This window comes from Sander vitreus, chromosome 6 (genome assembly GCF_031162955.1).
Source record: "Sander vitreus isolate 19-12246 chromosome 6, sanVit1, whole genome shotgun sequence".
NCBI classification, from domain to species: Eukaryota; Metazoa; Chordata; class Actinopteri; order Perciformes; family Percidae; genus Sander; species Sander vitreus.
In genome coordinates, this window is record NC_135860.1 from 27,243,766 (window position 1) to 27,261,162 (window position 17,397).

The 17,397-nt window shown below is 39.5% G+C and overlaps 1 protein-coding gene across 2 annotated transcripts in view; it reads left to right on the forward strand.

Moving 5' to 3' along the window:
* The window catches only part of tgfb2 (transforming growth factor, beta 2), a 69,276-nt gene extending 59,898 nt beyond the window's left edge, over positions 1-9,378 (forward strand). For both annotated transcript variants that reach the window (XM_078253599.1, XM_078253600.1), the window contains 3 exons: positions 2,500-2,674; positions 5,264-5,417; positions 5,630-9,378. In XM_078253599.1, coding sequence (XP_078109725.1) covers positions 2,500-2,674; positions 5,264-5,417; positions 5,630-5,788 — 488 coding nt within the window. In that variant the 3' untranslated portion in view covers positions 5,789-9,378. The remainder of the gene's footprint in view (positions 1-2,499; positions 2,675-5,263; positions 5,418-5,629) is intronic.
* Positions 9,379-17,397: the final 8,019 nt, after the last annotated feature.

Genomic DNA, 17,397 nt, shown 5'->3' on the forward strand with positions numbered 1-17,397 from the left:
CAGAGACATATTAAATAGACACATTATTACATTTGCAGCAAGTTAAAAAAAATGGCTTCTAAACCATCTGGACCAGCACTAGTTCTTTCTTTTAACTCACATATAGCACTAAAAACATCAATAGGCAAACATTAGGTACGCTCTGTGCTGTGGGCGTCAACCTGGCTTGACATCGCTGTAACTATATTCCAACCACATGATTGGTTCAGCATAGCGCTATCACTGGCTGTTCGTGTTGTCTGTCAAATCGTGAATAGAATAAGTTCTATTGACATTGTATTGACCATCTCTTAAATTTCTATTGAGGAAAATGTATTTCGCTCTACATTACCTAACAGATCCAACAGATCCAGAAGCTCAAGAGGTTGTTCTCCCCAAAGAAATAAAACATGACAGGCAGTTATCTATTGCCCTCATCACAATTTTACAGGCTTCCACACTGACCGACAATCAAAAACACTGCCTTACAACACTGCCATTTCTGCAACCGCCCCGTCACAAGGCTTGGGTCTGCAGTAGCCAAATTTAACAGTTCTAACGTTACCTACCTATCTGTCAGAGAACAATAAATCCACATTAGCTCCCACACTTCGTGTGGTCCCTTTTAACCACAGCCAGTCACAGTCACGCTACCTGCCAACTAAATTATCCAGTAACATCAATGGTTATTTTTCAGTCAGCGGACGAGCGCTGGGTGGAAATGGGGACATTCTAAAACGTGAAAAAGCTTAACATGGTTTAATGTACCTAAACAATGATCAATGATCACCAAAGTTCTCTCTCTTATTGCTCCTCATAACCAGAGCAATATGAGAGAGAGAGCAATATGAGAGATAAATTTGGTGATGATTGATCATTGTTTAGGTACATTAAACCACGTTAAGCTTTTTCCTTACAATAGCCTCAATGAAGCAGAAACGCTTAATGATTGGACTTTGGGTTAGATTTTTTGACAGTTTTCAGTGGTTATAAGGAGCAACATGAGAGAGAAATGTGGTGATCACTGATTGTTGTTTAGGTACATTAAATTACGTTAAGCTTTTTCACGTTAGGACTTGAGAACCGTGGAGAGTCAATCCGCAGCCGCTCCACTGCCCTGCTGAAAATGTGAAGCAGACACTCGTCACACGCGCCAATTTTTGTTTTTGACATAATTTCACAGTAGGCTTTCAGCCAACAAATTGATTCTTGAGCAAATTCACTCCTCTAACAAATATACGGAATGAATGTTTCCAATAAGGAAGCTATCTGCTCTATCAAATGAGATTACATTTGTGTGTGTGTGTTGTTGGTTAGAATAACACTGGTAACACTTTACGGTAAGGGTACATGAATTCATGCATTAATTAATTAATGTAGGCTATGTATTATTATGCATTATGTAATTAACGATTTATGTGTTACTGCATTCCTTATTCCTAATACATTTCATGAATCATCAGGAATTGACTTGTTCATAGTCTGTCATTCGTGACCATACATTAACAACACAACTAAAGCATTAGGTATGTGGGCACATCATTATGAATTATGATTTATTTAGCATGATCATGATTATTTATTTTTCTGCAAAAAATGTGGTCATCACTGCGCAAATTCTGATTTGAACACAACTTGTGCATAATGATGTAGCCACCTTACCTAATGCTTTAGTTGATGTGTTGTTCATGCATGAGGTCATGAATGAGATGATATGAACTCATGTCAATTCCTGATGATTCATAAGATATAAAGGAATGAAGTAATGCACAAATCAATTAATTCATGCATGAATTCATAATTCATGTAGTGTTACCATAACTTTAGTTCAAGCCTGTGGCAGCAGTTCCAAATAATTTGTTTAGTGCCATACAATGAAAAATACCTTTTTCACAAAGTTTTTCACAAGTTCAGTGGGTGCATTTTCCAAAAGAATGCTTTAATTCTGAAAAATAAAGTTGGTCCTACACAAAACTCACTCAGTGTCTTTTAATAGCCTATTATTTCTTGGATATGTAGGCTAAATACCAAGAAAATTCATGAATATTAACTGAGATACACCATTATGTTGTGAGCAGTAGGCCTGTGTGTGCTGTTGTCTAATTGTCTAATCTGTCTGTGTCTATCTGACCTGGGCTGGCACATGTTTACGTTTAAAAAGCGTGTGCGTGCACGAGCACTACGGTCACACGCAAAGTGTCCCGGTTTTAGTTCCGGGAAATCTGGTCACCCTACTCTAAATAATAAGCCTGGCCACGCACACTTTTTGATGAGCTGAAATATCAACTTTGTTGCCTTTCCCAACACACACAGTTATTAAGACTGCTTAATGAAACTGACTCGTTCAAATCTTGATGTGTGGGGGAAGGCCCTGTTTGAAGTTCTGACAAGCACTTCCTTTAAAGCAAAATAATGCCTTTAGTCTCTTTACTTTGATAAATCTTAAGTTTTGACCTGTTAATTAATAAAAGTATTCACATACAGTAGTATGCAGCTCATTGATCTCTTTTGTGTTTCCAGGTATTGATGACAGCTTCGTCCATGGTGTTGACCTGAAGGCGTTTAAGAATCGGCGACACAGCACTCAGGCTCCACACCTTCTTCTCATGCTGCTGCCTTCATACCGGCTGGAGTCCCATTCCCAGCACACGAACCAACGATCCAAGAGAGCCCTGGACACAGCCTACTGCTCCAAGTACTAACCTGGAATTCACACTCTTAGTCTCATTACACACACATCAGTTGAGATTCTCCCCTCTGTGATTTTTCCTTATACGGTGACCTGAAATCTGCCTCAGGTATCAGGAATTATGGTGAAATCAAAGTATTCTGTGCTGAGAGTAGTGGTTTTTATGTATTGATAAGCAGCCAAATGCTCTCATGTCACATCATTTGCACATAAACTGTATGGACAGATAATCCAGCGACAGTTATTATGAGCTTTACTTCATGGCAACAGTTTGTTTAAATTGTTTGGGTGGTGCTTTTTTTTGCATTGAATTGACGTCAATTGCTTTGTGTGGCCCTTAAAATGGTCATACGAATTTGCAACTCGTGAAGCACAATGCACATTGGGTGGCAGCATGAAGATATTTTCGAGAGATGTATATTTCTATAGAGATGGAGAGAGATGGTGCGTTAATGGCCCATCAGTGATAACAATAGGATACAGACACTCTCGGGCGTCAGACTTGGTGGTTATTTCTTGGTGCTAGTGTTAAGGAGCTGGTAACACAGTGGAATTGCATTACTATAGCTTTCAATAGAGAGCATTATGCCTATAGACACAGATAGACTGTGCCCTTTTGTCGTGTCAAAACGTTGGTGCTAAAACAATCTCATACGAATTTGCAACTCGTGAAACACACACAAATAAATGCAGAGATATTTGCATCTGTAAATCTGTGTCGTATCTGTGCCTCTAATTTGTGACTTTTGAACACAATGCACAAATGAATGCAAAGCGATTTATATCTGTAAATGTGTATTGTAAATGTCTCTAACTCGTATTTCAGCATTTGTTAATCAAATCAAAAAAGTGTGGTTGTAAATCAACCACACTGTTGTGTGGATTCTTTTGAGACAGTTTTTCCATGTTTATCTCCGCCAGTACAGCTGCGCCAAGCTCATAGGGAGTGGGTCCAAGAGGATTTTTTGTATGGCACAACATAATACATATGTGTACCAATTTTCATTACTCTACGTGAAAGTTAAAGGAGGGGGCTTCAACTTTAAAAACTGTTAGGGGCGCTGGCGAGCCATTTTTGTGCGCTTGGTCACAAAACCCTTTAAAAAAGTATATTTTCACCAGGCCAAATGCAACCGCCAATTTTGGTGAGTTTTTGAGTATGTTTAGGCCCTCAAAAAGGTGATTCATTTATCAAAATAAATGCCGTCGCACCTCTGCGTGCGTCTGGGTTACTGGCGGATGCCACTCCCAGCGGCCGTGCATTTGGGCCGACGTCGGACACTACAAACGGTCACCAATGAAAAAGGAACTCAATGAGTGCAATGACACCTTACACAAGAGTCTACGTCAAACGACTGCCGTTGGTGCTCGGGCCCTAATTAGAACTGCAAGCAATTATGACGGGGTCCAAGCCTCCCCGACAAGAGTGTGTAACCTAAAGCTCGACAGCAAACGTCAGGAAATATCGCAATGCTTTGAACATCAAGAAATATGGCAATGTGTGAACCGCATGGTCTAGGTATAAACCCTATCCCTAACTTCCCATTTATATTGATTTTATTGATGCATGGTGCATATGTAAAGGCACCAGTGTAATTTGGTGACGTAGGCGGCGCTCAGGCCCTAATAAATGTCTTAAATCTATCTATTGTCTGCATTTATTAGTTGGGTGAATAACATTCAGTGATCTTCAGTGAGATTAAGATTCCTGTAATTTATCTTGTCTTGAGTTTTTGGGAGAGGACTTTAAGCTGCTTCCTACTTTTCCAAGACAGCAGCAGAAGGAGGGTCATTAACAACAAAAAAAAAAGATGTGGCTGAACACATGTGGTAGGTGCAACATTTTCAATCAACTATTGAACCTATGATTGCTAACCCACTCATTCTCTTGAGCTGCGTGTGAGTGAGTGAAAGGAGGGACGGCCCAGAATGCTGTTGTAGGGCAAAACACACATAAAAGCACATTCTACAACATTACCTTACATTTGTAATGTATTAGGCTACATCTATCTAATAAAGCAGGACGCGTGTGTGCGGGTGCGTGTGCGTGTGTGTGCGTGTGCGTGTGTGTGTGTGTGTGCGTGTGTGTGTGTGTGTGTGTGTGTGTGTGTGTGTGTGTGTGTGTGCGTGCGTGTGTGTTTGAAATATCTCATGAGTCCTTCATCAAATCTACTTCACATTTGGTACCCAATAAACTTGGGGTTTGGATTTTGGAGCAATTTGGACAGCATTGGATATACAATGCTGCCAACAAAATATTGGGTTTGAGTCTGGTTTGGGCAATATTGTTGCATCCTGGCTTGGTTATGTTTAGATGTCATTGGGGCTAGCTTACCTGGTAGGGCGTGTGCTCCATGTACGTTAAGTTCTTGGCAGCAGCCTGGTTTCAAATGGTTTCGAATCCAACCCACAGCCCTTTGCTGTGTGTTATCCCCTCTTTTCCTCCCGCCCTTTCCTGTTTATCTATGCTGTCTAATAAATAATAGATCTACTTAAATCTTATTTATTTATATTTATCAATATCTATAATGAACTGTGTACACCAAAGTCAGATTACTGCAACATGATTCACCTCTCCCCTTCATCTCTTTGTAGGAACGTTCAGGACAACTGCTGCTTACGGTCACTCTACATTGATTTTAAGAAGGACCTGGGCTGGAGGTGGATCCACGAGCCCAAGGGCTATGAGGCCAACTTTTGTGCCGGGGCCTGTCCATATCTTTGGAGCGCTGACACCCAGCATTCCAAGGTACTGTATAGATAATTGTACTTTATTGAGCCCAAATTGGGAAATTCTTAAAATAGAAAGAATTTCTCATAACTTTGCACAATTTGAGGGAAAGGTTAAAGAATTTGTGGGATTAGAGTTGGTAAGGTCAGTAACTTGAACATTAATGTTTTGTTCTACTTTACTTAAGGTCATATTTTCTTCATGGAATAGCTCTAATTCTTGTGTTTTAGGTGTTAGGCCTGTATAACACCATTAACCCTGAAGCATCTGCATCACCCTGCTGCGTCTCTCAGGACCTGGAGCCCCTCACCATCCTCTACTACATTGGAAAGACCCCCAAAATAGAGCAGCTCTCCAACATGAAGGTCAAGTCCTGCAAGTGCAGCTAAAAGCGCTTACAAGCCAGCACAAACACTCTCTCCTTCCTTCACACAAACATAGACACAGACACACACACACACACACACACACACACACACACACACACACACACACATATACACACACACACACACACACACACACACACACGTACAATACAAACTGTATTTTCTCTGACATTACATTACATTATACTCACAGCAGTGTTTTCACACCGGCACTTTGGGGTGGTGTGCTGGAGAATGGAGGTACAGACCGATTCAATGCATACACAACATATAGAACAGTGTCGTCATGATACCAGAAACTTGACTTTGATACCAATGCTGAGTACCATAGCTACAGTGTTGCATTGCATAGGTTGACACTGCCTAATCACAAGCAGACTGGGGCTTGTGTACAGTGAATGTCATGGAGAACACAAGCGTCTTTAGTTTGTTGTGTAATATGTTGCTTTCCAAGCATTAGGAGCTGTTGGCTTTTTACCTATTCAACCATCTCCAAGAGGAGTGCCAGTGTAGTTATTTGGTGCTACACAAGTCTGAATGACAATGTTCTTATGTAGCCAAGCAAACCAAGACAGCAAAAAATAAGAATGCCCTCACATTTAATAGCTTTATGTGCAGCTGAAAACCATGAAATAATGAAGTAGAGGGTTTGAGATGTTCATCACTGCTGTCTTTAAGTGAAATAGTTAGATATTTTGCTCCTGGCAACAGTTTATGAACCATATTAAATAGAATGGGATCCAGTTCATGATGTGAAAAACTGGTTGATGCCAAGCAGCAACTGCGTGATGAATCCAGTGAAATGCCTTAAAGGTAGCGTTGGTAAAGTTGGAAAGCTAGCAAGATTTGAAAGTAGCATCTCCTCGAGGGCACCTTTCAATACCTCTGCATTTGAATTAAGGACTTTTACTGTGCGGTATTAATAGTTTTAATATTAGCCTTTGAGTACTTTTTCTACCACTGCCAATATCAACATTCCCAGTTAGAGAAAGGGTGAAAGTAAAGACAGCATTTGACTGCAGCCCCTAAATCACTAAATCCGCCCCTGAAAAACACACCAAGTTGCAGCTACTTGTGGCCAGAAACACACTCAGCAGAGGTCTTCATTTCCAAACAGGCATATTAGTTGCTTGCTTTGACATAACTACAGCAGTTATAAAGTAATCTACAAACATGATTAATTAGGCATTTTGCCAGCGGTAACGTTATTAGGGTTCTGCAATGGCACTTTCCCTGCAAGATATCCTCTCATGTTCGTTGACTCCAGGAAAATGAAGAAGAGTTTGAGTGTAATGTTAGTATACCCAGCATCGTGATCAGAAACACACACGGTGAAATACACAGGGGTGGCTGTGAATCAGAGGTAGAGTAGGTCACCCCTTAACCACAAGATTTGCGGTTCAATCCTAGGCTCCTCCGGGCCGCATGTCAAAGTGTCCCTGAGCAAGACACTGAACCTCAAGTTGCTCCCCGGATTCTGTATGTAGCTGTCCACTGCCTCTAATACTTAGGATAGGTTAAATGCAGAGATTTAATTTCACTACATTGTATTGCATGATTGTATGTGAAGAATAATAAAGTTTCTTCTTCTCACTTGGCGGAGATATTCGTTTTTCAAAGAGGTGTATAGGTCACTGGTGGCCCCCTGCAGACGGCATGCTTGACAAAGTCCGCTGAGCCATGAAGCCCGGCAGAGCCCTGAGGCCCCGCCCCCACTGCTGCACAGCTGTTTGCATGTTTATTAGCAGTTTATTAATATTATACGTGTCCAAATTGCACCAAATCTGACACAAAGCACACCATTAGGTCTCCAGCAATACATACGCCAAGTGTGAAGTAAGATGAGATAAACCGTTATCGTCATTGCACAGAGATCCATACAATGAAATTGTGAGTGCCACAATAAGATTGACAATAAATAGCTAAAAACAAGAATAATTTAAGACTTAAAAGTACTTAGGACGGGACAGGAAAAGTAAATCGGATGAACAGTTCTGGAGATATGGAAAGGACAGACAGAGATTCCCTGCTTTAGAGTTTGATATTTACATGCAATTGTTTGTTTGTTTTTTCAAATTTCAAATGTCTAGCTTAGTATATATCTGGGTAACAATTCTTCTATGACCACATTTTAAGATTTCAGTGCTAGTTGCTTTGGTGACACCCCTGGTGTTTATTTTGAATTCCCTGTCTTCTCCAGTGCACACTGGAGTGCACTGCCTAGAGGTGACTCTGAAACAAATTTCAGCTGGCAGAACACATTTGATGAAAATATATAATGTTTGTAAAGTAATCTTTAGCAGTGGTATCAAAGTCATTCCAAAATGTGGCTTATTGTAGCCCCACTGCACAGGACACATACATGCTACACATGTATGATACACATACATACATACATACATGCATACATATGGCTTTTGTACAGGTATGTCCCTGTTCGCAATTTAAAGGCCCTGTCAACATGCATCACCTCACACAATTGTCACATTGAGATATAAGATTAAGGCAAACACTGGAAGTATAAGTGATGAGTGTCTACATGTGAAATAAGTCCTGAAAATAACACAGCCCCACCCCTGACATATACCCCCCACTTCACTCCCCTCTGCCCACAACTCACCCCTACACAGTTTTCACAGTCACAGCAAAGCATGTTCTCATTTGTGTGTGTTCTTGCTTGCTATCCTTTGTAGGTTTTCTAAATCAAGTATGAAACTTGCATGCACTGACTACAAAAACTAGACCCCATTTGTCAAAAACCGGAATTATCATTTTAATGTTATGGACACACAGATTCTTGCTGTCGTATCTAGAATAACTTATGTAAAGTCAATGAACAGAGGTGTCTTTAATGTCGCATCTAGTGTTTTATGGCTGTACATACTATTGATTGCTGTTGGAAAAAAAAAAAAAAACAGGCTTTCCACTCATAGAGAAAAGCCTTAGAATTACAGCGGTGTCATCTCATAGCCACAGATTCAGTCCACACTAGCTATGAAAGGTCTGGGTTCAAAGAAGGGAGATGCTGTCTTCTGGTAAGTAATGATGGAGCTTTGTTTGGAGAAATGTTGTTGATTAGTGTGATGAAAGATTATAGAATGTATAAATGAAGAATAAATATGACCTTCAAAAAAGGCTCCTAGAACCAAAAGTATTACAGCCACCTCTGTCGCTCTGTAGTAGCGGTTTGTAGTGTCATCAGTTTGTTGTCTGCCTGCCAACGTCAAACATTTATTTCACCCATAAATTTGCAAAGTCTCTCTGTCATTGTCTTTTTGTTTCTTTAATAAAAACAAACTGCACTGAAGCTGTTTTAATTATACTATTTTAAAGTACCTAGTTTCCTTTAGAACTCCCCCCGTTATCAAATGAAGAGTGACCTGTCCCTTTGTGCCAGTGGACCTGCTGAGTAGCAGAAAACAAAGAGAGTTAGGCACCAACTTTGTCACAAAGGAGCTGTTATTTTCTGTCTATTTGTTGTTGTTTTGATGATGATGATGATGATGATATTGTGACACACTATGCTGTATTGTAACACAGTGTTGTTGTGGTGCTTTAGTGGTAAATAAATTATTTAACTTTCAAGGGAATGCAATGTTATCTGCTGATTTGTTCGTCTAAAGTAATATTTAATCTGACGGCTGCAGCGTGTCCTCTCTGGAAACTTGAATCCCTCCTTTACTTGTTGAGTTCTGTATTTGGAAAGCCACAAAGACAAATAAGAGGCTCATGTTTCCATAATTTTTGCAATGCAATTTGGCTCATAACATGATATATGATCAAAGGATGATACTCTTGTCGCAGCCAAACAAAACAAATGGGATTTTGCAGCACTGGATACAAAAGGAGGAGATGCAGATGCTAATGCCAAACTTCAAACTGTTAATCTGTAATGTGGGCATGGCTTTCATTGGGTATACACTGGTGTCGGGCCGATGGAGGATGCTGGAGGCAATCGGTGCTGATCTCAGAGCAGTTCTCTCTCCTAGTCCTGCTGCTGTCGCTGCTGCTACTGCTTGTGCTTCCCTTATTGTTGGTGACTCCCTAGTGCGCCATGTGGCTGTGAAGGGAGGTGAGACCAGGTGCCTCTAAGGGGCTACAGTGGCAGACATTAACGTCATGTCACCCCACATGCTGTCCCTCAAGTCGAGTCTCTGGTTGTACACATTGGATCAAATGATATTAAATCCGAAACATCTGAAAGAAAAACAAAACACAAATCGGTAACATCTTAAATGTTGAAGAAAAACTTCGTCCTACTCTTTGAGACTAACAGGACCTCTGATAAGAACTTTAATATATCAGGACCACTGCCCTTTTCTACTACTATGGGGACATGACGTTTTAAGTGTAGCCATCTTTGCCAGCTTCACCTCTGGTTGAAGGGTTACTGAACATACTGAAATATTCCATATATTACCATATTTATTTATTTTACAACAAACAAGCACTGTTCAAATGGTATGGGGTTCAATTTTTACAGGGCTGGGTCCTAATTACTCAAACATGCTACAAACGTTACAATCTCTCAAGTGGGAGCTAGCCAACTTTGTGCCAATAAATATGTCTGTGTCACACTCCCCTCCTGATTGATATCAATATGGTTCCAGCCTCCCATTTTGTCAGGTTTTGGCACATCCTCAGTCCTTCGCCCTCAAGTCCAGGCTCGAGCAGTCACATCTATTACATGTATCGGATTTGTGAAACAAGTGAAACAATGCATTGCTTCCTTTTTCATTCCTACTACAATCACTGCTACATATCATTATTCAAATTATACTGTTACTGCATCTAATTCATTTGGTAAAAATATATATTCAATATAATTGTATCCTGGATTTTATGGCGAATATTTAAGTAAATATCAAATAGAAATTGTAGGGAACCAGACCTCGTGAAGCCACCGCGTCCAGCCGGCCACCGTCTCCAATGCGTGGTCCACTGCCCTGGTGACGATGCCCGTGACTGTCACTGCACCAGCGCTTTCACTGCCTCGCGTCTTTCCGTTTTTGCCAGTTCGCTCCCTGGCCATGATGGACAACAAACACATCGGCCTATGTCATCCGTATAAAAGTCACTTTTTTGACTTAATGTTGGCGCACGTTGTTCCTTTGTTTTGCATGCGTTTCATCGCTGCAGATGCGTGTTTTAGAACAAACAATTGCCGCTCAATAAATTGTTGTCCAACAGTTGAAACTTCAAGTTGGATACCTGCAGGGTAAATTGAGACAGCTAGCTAGACTATCTGTCCAATCTGAGTTTTCTCTCGCACGACTAATTTGCAGAGGATCTGTGCGGAGTTTAGCACCGCCCGTGACGATTCCGATTGGTTTAAAGAAATGCCATTAAACCAGGCACGTTTTCCTCCCATCCCCGAATGCTATGTGGAGTAGCCAGACCCTCCTTTGGCGAGCTTTGGAGGAGGGTCTGGCAAAGCGAGACTATCATACACGTAACCACGGTCATAAAACTGTAACCTTGCTGTGCACACAGCTGAACCAAATAGGCCACATTTAAAGCAACACTAAAGCCCTTTTCCTGCTTCGGTCCCCCTACAGGTTGGAAGCGGAAATGTCCATTACCACTGTCGTAATTGTCTACAAATCCGCTACCCGATCTGGCAAACTTCCATAATGTAATGTAATGGACAATTCCACTTCCAACCTGTAGGAGGGTGTGGCAGCACCCCCTATCGACAGCACCAAACTATTTTTTAAGAATTGACTTTAATTTCTGACTTTCATACAACATAAATAATATATGCTTTCATAGTCTAATGATGTGATTGTCAGATTGTTTCGACATGTGCACATGCCCTTTTTTTTAATTAATATAAAGGGTTTTGTTAAGTTTTCATGATTGATATGAACAGAACTTTCCATAAGTGTCGGCTGCCGGCCAAACAGCCTCATTTAAGTCTAGCCGCTACTTGATTGCATTCATTTTTGATTCTATTAAAATATTTTTGATTAACAAGTTGCGATTCACTACGCATGAACATTTTACAATCACTGTATCTCCGGCTTCAAACCAATGTGAGTGACGAGACACAGGCCTGTCTGTCTGTCTGTCTGTCTGTCTGTCAGTCCTGTTGTTGTGCCGAAAACAGACTGCCTGCCGAAATACGACTGCACGCCGCTAGATGGCAATATTGGTCAGTCTAAATAGTTTTGTGCAACAATATTAACCAGGTCATTTTTGAAGGGCTTCAGCCCCGAATGTTGTTATTGTAACCCCGAATGTCATTAGCTTAGTTGTTGTAGACAACACAAAGTTTAAGTTCCCGGCTGTACAGTAGCAGCTTCAGATAATTTGTCTCATTCAGAGACCAGAGACCCAAACGGGGGTGTCTGTGTCTGTCAGACTCAGATACTACCATATCAGCAGAGCAATGACGTAAGGCACAGCATACTATATGGCAGGTGTTTTTTTTCTTGAAGTGTTGTGATTTTATTCTTGTAATATTAGGCTATAACTTTCTTTTTCTCAAAATGTTACAATATTATAAGAACAATATTAAAATGCTTGCAGATCAGCAATATTCAGATATTTGACAATATTTTTTCACATGAAAAAATGTGTTGACTCAGCAGAGATAACAATAAACAACATGAATTGATCTACAGGAGAATAGATAGGCGAAAAGAAATGCAGAAGCAAATTGGGTGATTTGAGTGAGATGGAGGGGGAGGAGTCACATTTGGGCAGGCTCCATGAACCCATGCCAATAAAGGACTGTGCCCCCCTAACTCAGGATTGCAAAGGCTGGCAAAGACAAACCTTTCAGGACTTTTAGTAGCTATCATACCATGCAAGTATAGCAATCTGGGTGAATGTCAGACTTTGCTGTCCTGAGGTGGGGGGGGGGCAGTCACATTTCGGCAGGCTCCATGAACCCATTCCAATAAAGGACTGTGCCCCCCTAACTTAGGATTGCAAAGGCTGACAAAGACAAACTTTTCAGGACTTTTAGTAGACCTCATGCCCTGCAAGTATAGCAAAGTGGGTGATTGTCAGACTTTGCTGTTCTGAATTGGGGGGGGGGGCAGTGACATTTCTGCAGGCTCCGAACCCATGCCAAAAAAGGACCGCGCCCCCCTAACTCAGGATTGCAAAGGGTGACAAAGACAAACTTGTCAGGACTTTTAGTAGACCTCATACCATGCAAGTATAGCAAATTTGGTGATTGTCAGACTTTGCTGTCCTGAGTTAGAGGAGGGGGGGGCAGTCACATTTGGCCAGGCTCCTTGAACCCATTCCAAAAAAGGACTGCGCCCCCCTAACTCAGGATTGCAAAGGGTGACAAAGACAAACTTTTCAGGACTTTTAGTAGACCTCATACCATGCAAGTATACTGTGTGTGTGTGTGTGTGTGTGTGTGTATATATATATATATATATATATAATAGCTTGTTAAAGCAGTCAAGTATTTTTGTTATTTGAGATTTCAAACATTAATGAATTACAGTAGACCTACATGTATTTAAGTGTGAGAGCATACAGTGGGATTATGGCTGTAGAGGCCCCCTTAAACACTTACCCATGTGTCAATGTCATCTGACATTCCAGGCCAGTAGAACCGTTTGCTGATGGAACCGCTGTGGTGTGTGCCCCTCTGCTGCTGTCATGAAAATCTTAAAAAATTGTGGCAGCCTCTGCAGGTCCACACACCACCTCTATGGTGTGTTTTTTCTTCTGTTTTCCGTGTTTGGAAAAAAATAGTAGGCTGTATTAGTTTGGATTATAAAAAAAAAGTAATCTATAGGTCTATAATAAAGAGATCACAGACTTATTTGGTGCTGGCTATTCTATATAAACACCTGTATAAAAGTTGCCCTTATAAAATATGAAACTATCGTAAAATCACAATAATCTATGTGATATTGGTGCACTTCATAACTAACATTACTCAGTGTCTGTACCTGTGGGGTGCAGTCGTATTTCGGCAGGCGTTCTGTTAATTAATTACTAACGTGATCTGTTATTGCATTAGAGCAGATCACACATTCAAATATAAACTGATCTATCTATAAATGAATAAATGCGTGGTGGTTGACAACATATATGCAATGCATCACAATGTCTTCTTACCTTGCACATCAAAAGTGTTGGCCTCCCTCTGGATACTCACCACTTGAAAAGTATCGGAGAATGCTTTTGTATATGTCTTCATCCATGATAAATGTGTGTATGTATGTAATCTAATGTATGTCCTATCTTTTTTTTCCCTCTCGTGTAAACTCGTGACAAATATTTCCCTGCTCAAAAATGGGACAGCTTTTGTCATTTTTTTAATAACATTTCATTTACTCTTGGTTTGGATATCAGGACAACATGACCAACATTGCCTTCTAGCGGCGTGCAGTCGTATTTCGGCAGGCAGTCTGTTTCGGCACAACACCATTCTCGGCTGAGACGCTTCGTGTCCTGCCCATAGACTGTTAATATTAATATAGACAGTCTATGGTCCTGCCGAGCAAAGAGCGGAAAATCGTGTTCAGTTTTTTGATTACTAAAAGAATTGATGACAAAACACTTTAAGAATTGCATTGATTGCACAGACAGGGAACGTCCTCATTACACGGGCTACTTCGTAAGATGCCAGAAAACACCGGTGGCAGCAACTTGATGATTGTGCAGTAAGCATTAACAAGTCCTCTGAAAATGCTGCATTTTCCATATAGGCTACGGTACGACACAAAATAATAACTCAAGGCCATGCACAAATATTTTCTCTATCTGTGATAGTTCCGGGGCTCCGTGAAGACGCACTGCAAACACACACTTAAACATCAATGTTAATATAAATAAAACTACACTATGGTAATGATTATTTATGATTCATAGTATACTGTGATCTATACAAACAAACATTTGAATGCTGTGATTGCTGGCTGTCAGATGCATCAATGCATTAATATTCTGTACACAATCTAGATAATAGATAATCATGATCGTCAAGGTAGCTCACCACTCACTTGGTAGAGTGTGTACCATTAAGGCTGCCCTATCATGTTTTGTTGTCATTTGAGTGTACAATATGTGTAAAGATCTGACGTTGATCTAGTGAACGATCAATCCTTGCATCCGTAGCTTTTGCATGCATTTAAAAGAAAATAATATATCCCACTTGGTTTGTTAGGTTTCAAGAGAGGAAAACTATCCAGAAGACATGCCAGTGAAGATGACAAGAGGGGGAAAATGTCCAGTGTAATCTCCATTCAGGACTCACACTGTTATAGCTCTGAGTCTTCAGTGGAAAAAGAGAAGAAAACTGACTGAGTCAAACTCAGAATCAAATGAAAACCTTGTTTACATTTTGAATATGTGTGCATAACAGAAGGTCGTCGTGAAGATTTGATTTCACATTGGCAATGTTTCACTAATGTTTAAAAGCTGTGTGAATGTTTAAGTCCAAAGAGTAATAATAAACTATGAATCATTGTTTAGTTATGCTTATTCAGTATTGTTATACATTTATCAAGTGTTAATTAAGGTGCATATGTTCTCAACTTTACAATAAGGCTCTCAAAGAGCATTAATAACTGTTTAGTTATGGTTTAGTAATGCTTATTCAGTATTGTTATACATTTATCAAGTGACCAGTTATGGTTAAGTAATGATTATATAGCTTGCACAATAATTTATATAGGTTGGGCTTTAAGTTAATGTCTACATGAAGACAAAGGAACAAGCAAACCTCTGGATGGAGACTATGGAGTCTTTTCACTGATCTCACCCTCTACCAAAAGTAAGTCATGTGTTGGAGGATGGACAAATATAGTGGACAAAAGTATGTGGACAACCATAACCCGTAAATAAACAATAAAAACTGTTTTCTCATAATGAGATGGCTTGGCTGATCAAACATCTTTATCAACCACCTAGAAATACCATAATTAACATCAACTTATAGTTTGCTTAGACACTTCAGTCAGCTGTTATTAATAGTTAAGGCTTGTTACTGCATTAACTAATTATAAAATAGACACATTAGTTAACTGTTATTAACAGTTAGTCAAGGCTTAATATTGCATTTGCTAATGATATAATAGACACCTCAATTAACAGTTATTAATAGTTAGTCAAGGCTTCTTACTGCATTAACTAATGATAAAATAGACACCTTAATTAACTGTGATTAACAGTTAGTTAAGGCATTAACTAATGGTAAATAATGCATCGATTAATATCTTAGTTAACATGAACAAACGAACATTGTTAATGTTTATTAGACACCTTAATTAGCGGTTAATTAATGCATTAATTAATGCTAATTGATGTGCCCTTATTGTAAAGTGTTACCAAGTTTTCTTACAAGGTTTTGCATTAAACATTCCGTTTGGTAATGTGGTTCAAGTTACTGTACAATGTATTGGAAAATATTAAGGGATTTTTCACTGTACTTATCTGCATAATATGCTAGGTATATTTTGTTTATTTTGTATACTCTGTCCTTTGATATGTTATCATGTCATCACATCTTTCCTGTGAGTTACTGCAGACTTTTCATTAAGTCAATGTAGTGCAATGTGTTAAGTGCAGGTTGGTTGCTTCTCTTGCTGTGTATGGCTGGGGACAGCCTTATTATTACCAGGGGGAATATGTAACAGACAGCATTATAACTGCAATGCTTACTAGCGTGGTGCCTTCCTTTGTTACTATAGTGAATGATGTAGCCTACTAGAGTGAAGGCGTGCGGCTGCAGTCTTCTCTCCTCTCCTTGGACCGTCACACATCAAGAGAGACATACAGTTGTCATGAAGAAGGAAATTAGCTATAGAGACAAACTGCTGTAAACACGTTTATTTCTGCTATAAAGTTGGGATTTTTTTAACATTGGGGTTCTATGGGGATTGACTTGCCTCATGGCCACTCGAGGAACTGCAGTTCATTTCATTTCATTTATTTATTTATCTCGAACAATCAACAATGTTGCAAGACAAAAACATTTTTAAAACATAAAATAAAACACAAACAATCAGAATGTAACAACAAAAAACTAAACAAAAATAAAAATATAAAAAGGGATTAGTTCGAGAAGGAGCAGGCGGAAGCAAATAGCTTATTTGGTCCTGCAAATAGTAAAAAGTAAATAGATATGCAAATACAGAATACAATCTTTCGGTCTTACAATAACTTACAACAATACAATAATATACAACAATACCTTTAAATTACAAATTCCAATCCTATGTTTCAGTTTATTCTTTTCTGTATTGGTCAAGTAATGATGTCTTTAATCTATTTTTGAACTGAATGATATTATGGCTCTGTTTGATGTCATTGTTCAGTCCATTCCATAAGGTCACCCCACAAACTGAAACGCACATGCTTTTAACAGTAGTTCGCACAAAAGGTTGCTTGAACATACAATGACCACTTAGATGATATCCCCTGTCTCTTTCATCAAACATTGCACGTATGTTATATGGTAAATTATTTTCTTTAACTTTAAACATCAATTGTGCAGTTTTGAATGTAACAATGTCCATACATTTCAGCAAATGTGAATTAAAGAACAGATGATTGGTCTGCTCATAATATCCGATGTGATTTATTATCCTAATTGCTCTTTTTTGCAATGCGCACATTTTTTGCAAGTTGCT